At 64.4% G+C, this 12,395-nt stretch overlaps 1 protein-coding gene across 1 annotated transcript in view; it reads right to left on the reverse strand.

The window, feature by feature from the left end:
• Nucleotides 1-11,929, reverse strand: part of LOC112965860 (coronin-7-like) — a 33,213-nt gene extending 21,284 nt beyond the window's left edge. Inside the window, exons 1-7 of the mRNA XM_026065287.1 lie at nucleotides 11,753-11,929; nucleotides 11,498-11,594; nucleotides 11,000-11,074; nucleotides 7,600-7,670; nucleotides 7,130-7,313; nucleotides 5,859-5,935; nucleotides 2,790-2,840 (exon numbers count right to left, since the gene is read on the reverse strand). Coding sequence (XP_025921072.1) covers nucleotides 2,790-2,840; nucleotides 5,859-5,935; nucleotides 7,130-7,277 — 276 coding nt within the window. The 5' untranslated portion in view covers nucleotides 7,278-7,313; nucleotides 7,600-7,670; nucleotides 11,000-11,074; nucleotides 11,498-11,594; nucleotides 11,753-11,929. The remainder of the gene's footprint in view (nucleotides 1-2,789; nucleotides 2,841-5,858; nucleotides 5,936-7,129; nucleotides 7,314-7,599; nucleotides 7,671-10,999; nucleotides 11,075-11,497; nucleotides 11,595-11,752) is intronic.
• Nucleotides 11,930-12,395: the final 466 nt, after the last annotated feature.

Here is a 12,395-nt window from a genome sequence, read left to right on the forward strand (position 1 = left end):
GAGAGCAAGCCCAAGGGACACCTCAGCTTTGGGTGTTTACCAGGACCTGCTGCCCCTGGGGGGTCAGCGATCCCTTGGATACCTCCGGCCTCAGCAAGCCGCTCTCGCTGCACCCTGCCCTCCATTGCAGCTCCTGCTGCGTCACGCGCTGCCTGGGACACGCTCAAAATAGCCGTGACACACACAGCCAGGAACGGCGGGGTCAGGCCCCAATGCCGCCGTCGCGACACCCGTGCCCTGGGCCGTCCGCCCTGAGGGCACAGCCCCGGGGCACGCGGGCAGCCCGCCAGCCCTGCCCTTGAAGCCGACAAGCCAGCGCGCCCTCCTCGCGCCCTCCATCCGATCCCATCCTCGCGCGCGCGGCGCAGGACGATCCCCCCCAGAAGAGCCCCCAGCCTCGCGCGCGCTGCATCCACGAGGCCCGAGCGCGGCATCAGGCACGGCAGCACCTCCTCCCCCTGCCCGAGGCTCTTATTTTAACTCCTTTTGATTTTTTTTCCCCCCTTGCTCTAAAAAAGGAACTGCTTAATGAGGCAGGCTTGGCAAATTAAGAAAACCAGCCGGAGGAAGGGCCCGCTGCCGAGACASGCTTTCAGCACCGCATGCTACAAAGGGACCAGTATGAGCCCGCAGCAGTGCCGGAGCCGGAGCCTAAGCCCTCCACCTGCTGCCGGGGACATGGCTTTGAAGGGAGCTGGCTGGAAATCCGGCCTTGCTATTCCTGCCTCGCCGCTGGGGCCAGCTGACCTGGAAAACTCATTGCACTGCTAACCTCGTTCACCGCTGTAAAAACCGGGTGACTTCAAAGATCGGAGCGCGAGAGGCACTGGCACCGCTCGGCAGCCCCAGGATCACCCGGTTTCGTAACCACTCTGGCCCCCAGGCGAAGGAGCCCTTCCAAATAACCCGGCCCCGCAGCAACAGGGGGAAAAAAACAAAACACAGGAGTGTTATTCCTCTTGGCTAAGCAAGCCCTGTGCAAACTTCCAGAGGATTTATGGCATTTTAAAGTTTTCCCCTTCAGCACAGTACTTCTCCAAGACTAAACATCTTCATTAATTCTCAGCAAGACGGGGTTATGGCTGCGGCGCTGCAGTTCTCGGCAGCGGCAACAAAGGTGCATATTTCTCTTGGCAAACCCCGAGCGCAGGCAAGGGGCGCGCGCCGAACCCGGGCTGGATCAGACGGCAGCGGAGGGAAGTGAGCTGCCTGCTTTGAACAGACACCATCATTCACACGTTATTTTTAATAGCTCAGCTAGACAGAGTCCACCCTCCCCAGGAGGCTTGGCTTGAGCCCATCGAGCTCGCAGCTCTGCCGAAACGCCGCTGTACGAGCCGACAGGTCTGGCAGGGGAAGAACTGGGGGGCAGGCAGGGAGGGGAGCGGGACGGAGATGATTTGAGGATGGACACAGGCTGAGTTGAGGAACAGAGACCCAGCACTTTAGCGAGCGGCACGCGGAGCAAGGGAGAGGCAGGAGGGCAACGCGGAGGGCTGGGAACGCTCTGCTCTAGGACACTTGCATTTATAACCGCTGGGCTGCGAGGAGTCAGGGCACCTCCCATGCCAGCAGCAGCAGAGTCCCTAGTCCGGTGCAACGCCAGGGACTCCTGCACGGCCCCCTTGGTTGGGCCGGGGAGGCCTCGGGTTAGCGCCCCGTGAGACGAGCTGCCCAAGGGGGCACGCACTCGGTGTCTAAACAGAGTAAAGCACATGGTAGATGCTCTGCTCGCGACCTTGGCTCAGCCCGGCTCCCCAAGAGCGAGAAGACCGCCCCACTTGCAGGGTGTCCCCGCGCGAGTGGAGAAACTGCCGTGGCCCAGCAGAGCGCACGGCGAGGGCCGCGGGCAGCCGGGGCCGCGAGGAGGCCAAGTCCAACGTCGTAACTGCAGCTAGAGCAGGGCCGTGGCAGGAGGGACGAGCAACAGGCTGGCAGGGAGCCCTGCGGCCGTGCCCAAGCAGCAGGCCCTGGAGGCTGCCGGCTCGCCGAGCCCGCGGGCACAGGCACGTCGGCGGGAGGAGATGCCCGAGGACCAGCAGAGCCCACGGCAGGACACGGACGAGGAGGCAGGGAGACGGCTGCAGCCACCTTGGCCTGGCCTCCACTGGCTCCCTCCCCTCCCAAACGCTTTCAAAACTTTCAGCGCAGGAGGGACGGCAGCTTCCTACAGCGAGAGCCCCGAAGCCACAGGAAACCTCTAATAAGAGGCTGTTTAAACTCTAAGTTGAAGGCAAGGCCTAAGTCCTCTGCTTATTTCCTAATCACTGTTATTTGCTGAGCTGTGCGGATCCAGCTGCCCAGACCTCACCCTTGGCAGATCCTTATCCGAGAAACCCTTTCGCTCAGCTCCTGCGCGGCAGCACAAGGCCCAGGAGCTCACAGCCACGCTGGAGCCCTCGCTGTCCGCAGGGCTTGGGAATGCTGCCCGCAGGCAGGAGGCGGCCGTGGGGCTCCTCCGCGGGGCGGAGGGGGCAGAGGACAGCAAAGCCCTTACGGCCGCCGTCCTGCCCAGCAGCAGCAGCCCGATGAACCGGGGAGAGCTCGCCGGCCCGGCGGGAGGGCAGGGATCCCACTCCGGGGGGCAGGCGACGTGCCCCGAAATTCCTGGGGCAAAGGAGGAGGCAGGTCTGTTCCCACCGCCATCAGCCCGGACCGCTGCGCTGCCGCYGGCGCCTAGGGAGCCGGGGCGTCTCGCAGCCATCGGAGCCACCCCACTGCAAGCACCCCTGCCGGGGAGGTGCCCCTGTTCCACGTCACCCCCCCAGCGCGCCCGGCAAGGACGGTACCTGTGACGCAGCCGGGCTGGCTCGGGGGTCAAAGATCCGCAGTTTCTTGTCCTGGTGAGATGAAAAGAAAACAGAGGAGGGTTAAAGACCCCGGGGCCAGCAGGATGCAAGGCCCCATCATGGGGAGGGCTGCAGCGCCCGGTCCAATGGCACCCTCCCGGTCCTGCCCCACGCTGCCGGCTGGGGTGCAGCCCCAGGACCCACCGAGCCTCACCAAGCCCAGACCCCGGCACCCCCAAAATTGCTCCCAGAAACAGGGGGGAGCCTCCAAACCCGAGCTGCAGCCCGGCCTCTCGGACCAGTGGCTGGATTTGAACTCTGGACTCGCGGYTGCGGAGGCCAGGCTGGCCACACGCGGAGTGCGGCCCTCGCCTCCCTGCAGCGGCAGGAGCGGGGCGCCGCAGCCGCCTCCCCCAGCCGAGGGGCTGGCGGCCCCGCCGGGCCGGAGACGGCTCCCTCGTGCCTGGGAGAGCCATCCCGCCAGGCCAGCTCGCCCATCCTGCCTGCCTGCCCGCTCCGAGCTGCGAGGAGGAAAGGGAGGCTCGGAGGCAGCTAAGGAGACATCACTGAGCCCTGCGCGCCACCGGCTGGAGGTGCCTCGAGCCTCCTGCCAGAGAGGCCCTTGGAGGCGTCTCAGACGGAGAAACCGCAGGCCCACGGCCAGAAGCACGGCGGAGAGACGGGAGATGCCGTTGGGGGCTCCGAGGAAGCAGGACCGGGCAGCGCGAGCCAGCACCAGCGCTGGCTCTCGCTTGCCGGCGCTGCGGACGCCACGGGGCCCCAAGGAGCTGGTGCTGTGGACTGAGAAGTCGTCCTGGCGGCCGCAGACCCCGCTGGCCTCGGTGTCGCTGCCGACGAGGGCCTTGAGCTTTTCCTCCCTACGAAAGCAGGGGGCCGACGGTATTTCGCCTCCCGAGCTGTAGAGCCGGGGGGAGCTCCCTTGGGTGCCAGCCTGCTTCCAGGCTATTTGCTCTGCAAAGCCAACGCAGCTGGATCTGCTTGGGTTCTTCAAGACCCTTCACGGCCTCATACCTTGCAGACGAGGCCTCGAGTCCGACCCAGGCGCCAGAGCCCAGGTAGCAGCATTCGCTGCTGAGCTGCCTGCGGCCCCGCAGGGCTGATACCTGTCGGCTCAGGCAGGAAGCAGGGGCCGCGTGGTGTGCAAGCCCAGGTCCCCTCCGGAGGTGGCCCGGCTCTCCGGCACAGCCCCCGAGGCAGCAGGACCGCAGCAAAAGCCTAAGGATCGGGGCGGCACATGGGGGCTGGGGCTGCCCTTTGGCACCGGCAGAAAACTGCCCCCAGCTCAATCCCAAGCACTGTTTGATGGCAGGGCCCAAACGACGGTATGGGAGAAAGCAAAACCGCTCTTCGTTCAGCCCATTCCCAGAGACCCTCCACGGCGGGGAGAGGGTCCCAGGAGCCCTGCCAAGCAGGTCTGACCCCCTCGCACGTGGCGGGGACTAGCCACGACACGTGCCCGGGTCGCACGACAGGCGCTGCCTTCCACCACCCAGCCCCGCAGCAACACGTGCACAAGGGACACGGCCGGACTGGCCCCGCTTGGTGGCCTTGGGAGCGAGAAGGAAGCGCAGAGCTGCACACACCGCGYGGCAGCGCTGCGGGCCTCGGCGGCCCCGCGGCACGGCTCAGGAGCCACCCCACACGCGTGGCCAGGGAGCCAGCTTGGTGCTCGGCTTTGGGGCCCGCCTGCACGCTCGGCCGGCTTGCACGCTCAGCGCGCACGCCCGCCTGGCCCGCACGCTCGCTCGGCCTCCGCACTCAGCCTGCACGCTCAGCACGGGCTGCTCGCTCGGCCTCCGCGCTCAGCACGGGCTGCTCGCTCGGCCTCCGCGCTCAGCCTGCACGCTCAGCACGGGCTGCTCGCTCGGCCTCCGCGCTCAGCCTCCACGCTTAGCACGGGCTGCTCGCTCGGCCTCCGCGCTCAGCACGGGCTGCTTGCTCGGCCTCCATGCTCAGCCTCCACGCTTAGCACGGGCTGCTCGCTCGGCCTCCGCGCTCAGCCTGCATGCTCAGCACGGGCTGCTCGCTCGGCCTCCGTGCTCAGCACGGGCTGCTCGCTCGGCCTCCGCGCTCAGCCCGCACGCTTGCTCAGCCCGCGTGCGCGCTTGTCCGGCGCCGCGCGAGCCAGCGGCGGGCAGCAGGCGCCATCTAGCGCTCCCGTCCGGCTCGGCTCCGGCACTGCTCGCCAGCCCCAATTCTGCCCTTTCTCCCCCAGAACGGGAGCCGGCGCTTGCACGGCAGGAGCGAGCCCCAGCCTGCATGGCGGGGGCAGAGCCAGCCCTGTTGCACAGGAGCGGTGAGGCCCTGCGACGCGTCTCCAAAGGCCCTCGCGCTCCCCTTCCCCACATATTCAGCCCTTCCCTTCCCTGAACGCTGGCCTCATCCCAGCAAAATAACCCTTGGCCGAAAAGTACCCAGAGGGTCAGGAAGGGTAACCAGGGCCTGGGAGGCAGCAGGGCGAAGCTGGAGAGAAACCAGCCTCCAGCTCTGTGCAGCTACCTATGGACTTCTGGTTGCAARAGGATGTGGGTGCCTCTCCAACAGGCCGGCAGGGATGGAGAGGAGCCACAAGCAGGGCAGAAAGCCACAAAATCCAGCTCAAGAGCAAGCAGGCAGCACCCAAACCCTCTTGCCCTGGCCCCACTCTGGGGGCAAGCCCAGCTGCAAAAGTCCCTTRGGACCCATGCTGTTCCCACAGGGTAGACAACTGCCAACACCAAACAGGTCTGCAGGCTGCAGCCCCTCAAGTCCCTGCCCTCTCTCAAGTGGATTTACACAGTCATTGGAAACATCTTGCGTGGAGGAAAGGGACCATCAGCAAGTGCTCACAAAATGCCACGCAGGAGCCCAACCTTGCACAGGGCAGCCAGCGCCCAGCAAATGCCCGCTTGGTCATGCGTGCCTGGCAGCAGAGGAGGAGGGATGTCCACTTGGATGGTCGAACTGTACGGTGGTTTCATCGTGCACAGCTAAGGTCAACACCTCTGGACACCTGCTCGGGAAGCAGCACGCACAACTGCTGCCGCCCYGAGCGGCTGCCCCGCTCACCTTGCAGGAGGTGCCGAGGAGGCGGCCGTCTTGCTTCCAGGACAGGCTCTGCAGCTGGTCCCCGTGAGAGTCCAAGTCTGGGGGAGGAGAACACGGTTAGGACCTCCAGCAGGGCCTGGGTGCCAGCGGTGGCTTTTCCCCCCCGAGGACAAAGCGGGGCCGTCCCACCCCGGCCCCGGGCGCTCAGAGCAGGGGCGCAGTGCTGGCCAGGTTTGCCAGCAGGAGCTCTGCTTGGCACCACGCTATTTGTTTCCCACCTGAACACTTTGGTTTTGCAAACGGATGCGCTTCTGCTTGAGAAAACCCTCACGCAGGAAGTGGATTTCTCTTTTCCAGACTGACTCCATGTTTTTCACACAAAGAGCATGATGCAGTCACTGCCTGTTTTGAACCCAAAGCCATTAAATTCAAAACCCCAAACATGATGGCACTGGTATGCCTTGATGAGACCCAGCCTGCGTGCCCACACATCCCACATTTGCCCGAGGAGCAGAGACTTTCAGCAATGCCCTCAATCTGACTCTTTTCCTCTAATGAATCTTTCTATAAGGCACTCAAGATTTCCAGGGAAATCCAGGGATTTCCAGGGTAATTTTGCCATGGAAACCCATCACTCTGCAGCCCGTGCATGAGGCATAAGGGAAGGAGCTGTCGCTTTTCTATCTGTTGCTACCAGAGGGCTTCCCAGGTGACATGATCTGGCTCGTCTGAAAGGCAACATCGCCTCGGCCTGGGAGGCCAGGACCCGCCGGGATGCTGCCACGTTTGTGCAGGGAGCATCCCAGCTCTGTTGGCAGCTCCAGTCGTAGGGAAGGAGACCTGGGAAAGCCCCTGCGCAGGGTGCTTATGCACCAGCGTTACTCCCAGCTTCTCCTCCCTGGCGGGTCTAGCTCCGGTCTGGGCAAGGCAGGCAGTGGCAGCCTGGTGCTGCTCAGCGGCCAACGGCACCCACGTCCACCCACTCGCAGTGCTGTGGGGATACCTGGGGAGCAGGATCTGACCCCCAGCAGAGCTGCTAGAGATGTGCCAGGCGGCAGAGGAGCTTTTGGGCTCTGCACCGGTCTGTGGGAGTCCATACACATGCAAAGGGGCTGTGGTGCCACCACCCTCCGTGCCCAAAAGCTGCCTGTGCTGGCCATGCAGTGACACCAAGGTCCAGACCAGCCTTTGAGCCCATTGCTCGTGCGGGGCAGTGCCAGGCATCAGCACAGCGGAGAGGAGAGCAAACGCGTGCYGCGGGGCAGGGAACCATCGGGTACGGCTGTGCCTACCTGTCAGCGACTGCTGCTGCCCCACGTCCCAGACGGTGGCTCGCTTCCCCGCGCCGCTGGCCAGCACGCCGTCCGCCGTGGGGTGGAACTGCAGCACGTCCACAGGGCAGCCCACGGGCCCCAGGGTCAGCCCGGCGCCGGGGGGCATGTCCTGGCCGCTCTCGGGCAGCCGCCACACCTTCACCTGCAGCCCCGGGCACGCAYGGTCAGCGAAGGGAGGCGTTTCTCTTGCTCGACTCACCCACCAAGCCCAAGTCTCCTTCTCCCCATGTCCCCCACAATTTGGGGTCTTCCCACACCTTTCTTCAAGGCTGGCACCCTCTGCCCCAGGCTCTTCTCCCCATCTCTCTAGACCCATTTTCCTGAAGTATCCCAGCCCTTCTTCTGAGCCATGATCAACAGCGAGCCACAAAGAGAAGCACGGGGGCCCCACCGTGGCTCCTTGGGTCTCCACAGCGTTGAACACTCACCGTTTCATCAGCGGAGCCCGTCGCCAGCAGGAGCTGATCGAACGGCGAGAAGTCAAAGTCTGTCACCACGTCTGGAAAGGAAAAGAGCAGAGGCTCATCCCTGCGTCACCCCACTCCGAGCTCCCTGCAGGCAGCATGCTCGCTCTCCACTTGGCTCTTCCCCACTGATGGACCCTTCCAACACACACATCACCCGGCGGTGCCCAGCTCTGGAGTGCACAGGCAGCCAGGGTCGGATCCGACCCCACCGAGGCATTTCAGAGCACATCGGCTCTGCTATATCAGCCTGGCCCTGGTATTCCTTTGTCTCCCAGGGCACAGAGACGGGAACCCTGAAAGGCAGCACTGCGCAATTGCATTTCCCCATCCAAACTGCTGCCGTGCAGGTTTGGCTTTTATTTCAAGAGAGCTTTGAACATTGTGCATGGCAGGACACGGAGCGTACAGCAACATACGCACACTGCTTGGAGCAACAAGGATAGGCCCAGGCAGCCTGAGCTCGTATCCCATGCTGGAAGACGCACAACCCGATGTCCTTCCCAGATTGTTTTATGCATTAACTGCAACAACCTCACTTCAGTGACAGCAAAGGCCTGAACCGAGCGGCTCGAACTGCAGCAAACCCAGGGCACAAGCCCTGACCTTCCGCTGCAGTTTCCTTTGCCGCCTGGCCTGGGACACTGCACCGATTAAGGGGCGCAAGGGAAACGGCCCTCCGCAGGAGCCCGACGACTTCGGTCCGCAACTCCGAGCCCGCCGGCAGCCCGGGCCAGGGCAGAGCAAGGAGGCAGGGGGAAGCGCGGCACGCAGAAGGGTGTTTGTGCCGATGGAGGCCAGGGCCAGCCGGGCTGCGCTGGTAACAACGCTGCCTTTGTGACGCCCGGTTCAGCGCGCCGGCGGCAGAGAGACGCTCCGCGTAACTCCGTCAGCGGGGCCTTGGGGGAGGAAGGCTGGCACCGTAATTAACAGCCCCTCTGCTGCATTTGGCACGCTCGAGAAAGTAGGTCACTGTGTACTTTTCCGCTTCTCCGAGGCTGCCGAGATACAAGCCCAGAAGGCATGAAAAGAAAGCAACGTACTCCAGCTTCCGACTCATCTGCTGCATTTGCCCTGGGAGGAGAGAAAAAAAATCCTTCCCTGCTTTGAACCCAGAAGGGAGGTGTTTCTCAGACACAGCCAGCTTCAAAGGGGTTGTACCAAAAGCTCATTAAGGGGTAGTACTGTTGCACCCACGCGCCAGTCACCAGCACCCTGTGTCGCCTCCTCGCCCGCCCTCCCAAAGCACTTCTCCGGGGGCACGGGGAGCTCGGTGCCATGGGGATGTCTGCCCAGGGCAGGACGGAGAGGTGCAAAGCCCAGGCCGTCAGAAAGCACCCAAGTGCCTAAAATCCTCCCCTACCCAACAGAAGAGTTTGTTTCCTGAAATCTCTTCCTGGATTCACAACTGCCCTCCGGCATCTCATTACTGCATGYAGCCAAGGCTCTTCAGGAAAGACCTGCGCAGCGTGCCCCGCCAGCACGTCTCGCAGGGTCCCGCGGGGGCCAGCGCGTCCCCGAAGCAGGGACCCGCCTCGGCCGCGTGGGTGAGCCGGGAAGGGCAACGGTTTGTGAACGCTGCGGAAAGGAGCCCAGCAGATCTTGGGCTGAGCCACGGGGAAAGGGCAGCGGATAACGCCTGGGAGGGACCTGGCATCACCAGGAGCCGGAGGCAGCTGGGAAGTTTAAAGCCTCCTTGTTTAAGTGGCAGCTTGGCTGGCCTCACCCCTGCAGCAGAGGGACACGGGTCAGCCGGCCCGACCCCTGTTTTGTCCTGCCAGGGCCGAGCTCAAGCATTCCTCATCTTCAAAGCGGCAAGTCGCGTGGGAGGAGAGGCAGCAGGAGGCAAACGCCAGCGCTGCGGGCCTCCGGAGGCAGGGCGTGCTGGAGGCAGTGCTGCCAAGCAGGCAGCAGAGGTGCCACATCTGGAGGCAGCCTGCTCGGCAGCGCACATCTGCCCTGGCACTGCCCAGACTGGCCTCCCCGGGCGATTCGACTCCAGCTCGCCGGCTTCGTTTGCCTCAACTATAAAATGAGTTTGCTGGCCTGTTTGCGAAGCCTGTGCTGCATCGCACTCAGCCCGCTCACGCCCCGGTGGCTAGAGAGACCCAGCGCACGGGGCAGGGACGGAGCCAGGCAGGGAAGGGACAGCCCAGACACGCCGTGTGTTACCGCAGCGATGCCAAGGCATTGCACGCACGAGGGGACGCCGAAGGCAGCGCTGGGACCGGCACAGCAGCCTGCCCTGTCAAGGCCCCCAGGCTGTCGGGGCTGCTCTGGCACCGGGACAGGGGTATCGCAAGGGCCGGAGCTCCCCGGCACCCCGCTGCTCCTTCCCTGTGCCAGGCCCCTGCCTCCCACCTCCGCGCTCCGGCGCCAGCAGCGACGCTGCCGGCCGCCTCTTCCCCCGCAGCACCCGCTCTGCCCACATCAGAGCCGCTCAGAGCCACGCGGCCGCCTGTCTGCCCCGTTCCTCTCGTTACCGGAGCAGCCTGCCGGGTACATCGCTGCCAGCATCGCGGCCGCGGCCTTCCCCAGCTCCTCYGCCAGCCCGGCGCTGCGCGGCCGCCTTCCTGCATGCCTCCGCCGAGGCCGCCCGCCCCGGGGCCGCTCCGCTGCTGCTATTCATCGGATCTCTTTYGAGCGCCGTCGTGCAGGATGCTCGAGTTAACGCAGGGCTAGAATTACGCTCCCTGGGCACCCTTCCTGCTGGTTCGCTCTGCTCACATTTTGCACCGGGAGCTTCAGGGCGTGCAACGAGTAACGCGGGAAGGAAGAGCATGAGCTCTCCAAGATCTTGAGAGCTACATGCCCAGACCTCTCTGCAGCTCTACAGATGAAGGGATCCGGATCAGTTCAGCTCGTTAGCGATAGCCCAGCCTGCACAGCCATGCACATTCAGCGTGGCCGGCTGCCAGTCAGCTCTAAAACCTCCTGCTAAGCGGCACCTCGCTTGCCCCCAGCTCCCTGGGCTGCCCAGACGTTGTAGGTGGAGGATGTCCGAATGCCTCGCTCTGCTGCTAGGAGCCAGGGCATCGAGAGAGGGTCCACACGCAAGGCAGGAGCCGCAGCTCTTGGCTCCATAGCTCCAAACTCAGCAGGGGCTGCACAGGAGTGAGACACGTCAGGGTCCCTGGGGACTCCACCAGCTCGCCCAGCCTCTAGTCTGGGAAAAATACAACCTGGCACAGCGATGGCTGAGTCATAGCTGAAAATCAGCACCTGAATCATTCTGCACAGCCCAAGCTGGGCCGGATGCCTCCTGTGGAGGTGGGACGTGGTAGCCAACTCCTTGGTGCCCCAGCGCAGAGGGCTGCACAGGCACGGGACAAGCTGGATTAGGCCCGGCGGATACCCGGCTCACCTGAGTGGCAGCAGAGCTGAGACACGGTCCTCTTGTCTCCATCCCGGCACTCCAGTGGCACGATGCCCAGCACACCTGCAGGAGACACCCCCGGAGCAGGTCACCTGCAGCCGCCAGCCACCCATCGCTGGGGCCGCTCAGAGCCTGCGAGAGTCCGAAGCGGGACAGCAAGAGTTCCCAGGAAGCCCCTGCAGCTTGGGACAAATGCAGGGGGGATCCAGCTTTGCAATCCAAGCTGAGATCTTTGCTCCACATGCAGGAGTGCCACCACCTTTGTGCAAATTCAGGGAAAGCCTCCTCAACTTGCCCTTGTGCCTCCCTGTCCTTGAGACCACCCTTCATCTGCCACCCAGACATGAACCTTCTGGGGTCTGTGCGGCTCCCCTGTGGCTCAGCCCTTGGGGGACCGTGGTGCCAGCTTCAGGGACAAACACGCCCCGTGGGCTGCACGCATGGGCCTTCCCAACGCGCGCTCTGCACTGCTCCCTCGCGCCTTACCTGCTGAGTCGGCATTGAATGCGATCCAGCGGCAGCTGGCCTTCACGTGGTTCCCGCAGGATGCAACGGAGCCAGCTCGGACATCCCCAATCCAGGCCTAGGATCGAGGGGAAAAAAGTCCATGTCAAGAGATGCCTCTGCTTTGGAGGGGCACGACGCTTTGGTCAGAAGTGGGGAGGACGACAAAGCAGCGACGCAGGATTGCTCAACCCGCTCAGTCCCAACAGAGCTCCCTCGCCAAGGACCTGGTGCTACCTAGAGCCTGCCGACACCGACGGAGCCGTGCTGGAGGCAGCCACGGAGGAGCTGGACATCCCCTTCCCGGGGCTGGCGGCTCAGGGCCGGCTTTGCCGTTGCTGCTGCAGGCTGGAACTCAATGGGAACGGCGAGGGGGACCGCGAAAGTGTGGGGGCAGCCGCCCTCCCAGCGCTGCCTCTGGCCGTGCAGCCGCCTCGTCTTGAGCTCTCCCGCGGTGCCGAGAGCTCAGGAGACTTTGCATTAAACTGGTGTCGGCGAATCGGGGAGGGTGACAAAGGCTCCTGGGCCATGAAACACCAGCTGCGCTGTCAGGCTGCACCCGACCGCGGCGTCGGCACAGCACACGAATGCCTCCGGAAGCACACCCTGCACGGCCGCGGATCCGAGGACCTCCATTAGGAAGCTCCAGAACCAGAATCCCACCTTGCGGCCAGTTTCGGACCACCTCCGCGGGYGACCACGGCACGCGCGGGGCGCTGAGGAGCCCTGCGCGGGTGACGCAGAGGGGCTGCTTCAGGCGGTCCCCAGCCCGCGGGGCCAGGAGCTCCCCGGCGCTCCCAGGGCTAAGTCCAACCTGGAGCAAAGGCGGCAGGGCCCTTCCCGGGTGCCACCACACCTGCGCGCCCGCTGGCGGCCACCA

The sequence above is a fragment of the Apteryx rowi genome, unplaced genomic scaffold (genome assembly GCF_003343035.1).
Source record: "Apteryx rowi isolate R43461 unplaced genomic scaffold, aptRow1 scaffold_225, whole genome shotgun sequence".
In the NCBI taxonomy this organism is placed as follows: domain Eukaryota; kingdom Metazoa; phylum Chordata; class Aves; order Apterygiformes; family Apterygidae; genus Apteryx; species Apteryx rowi.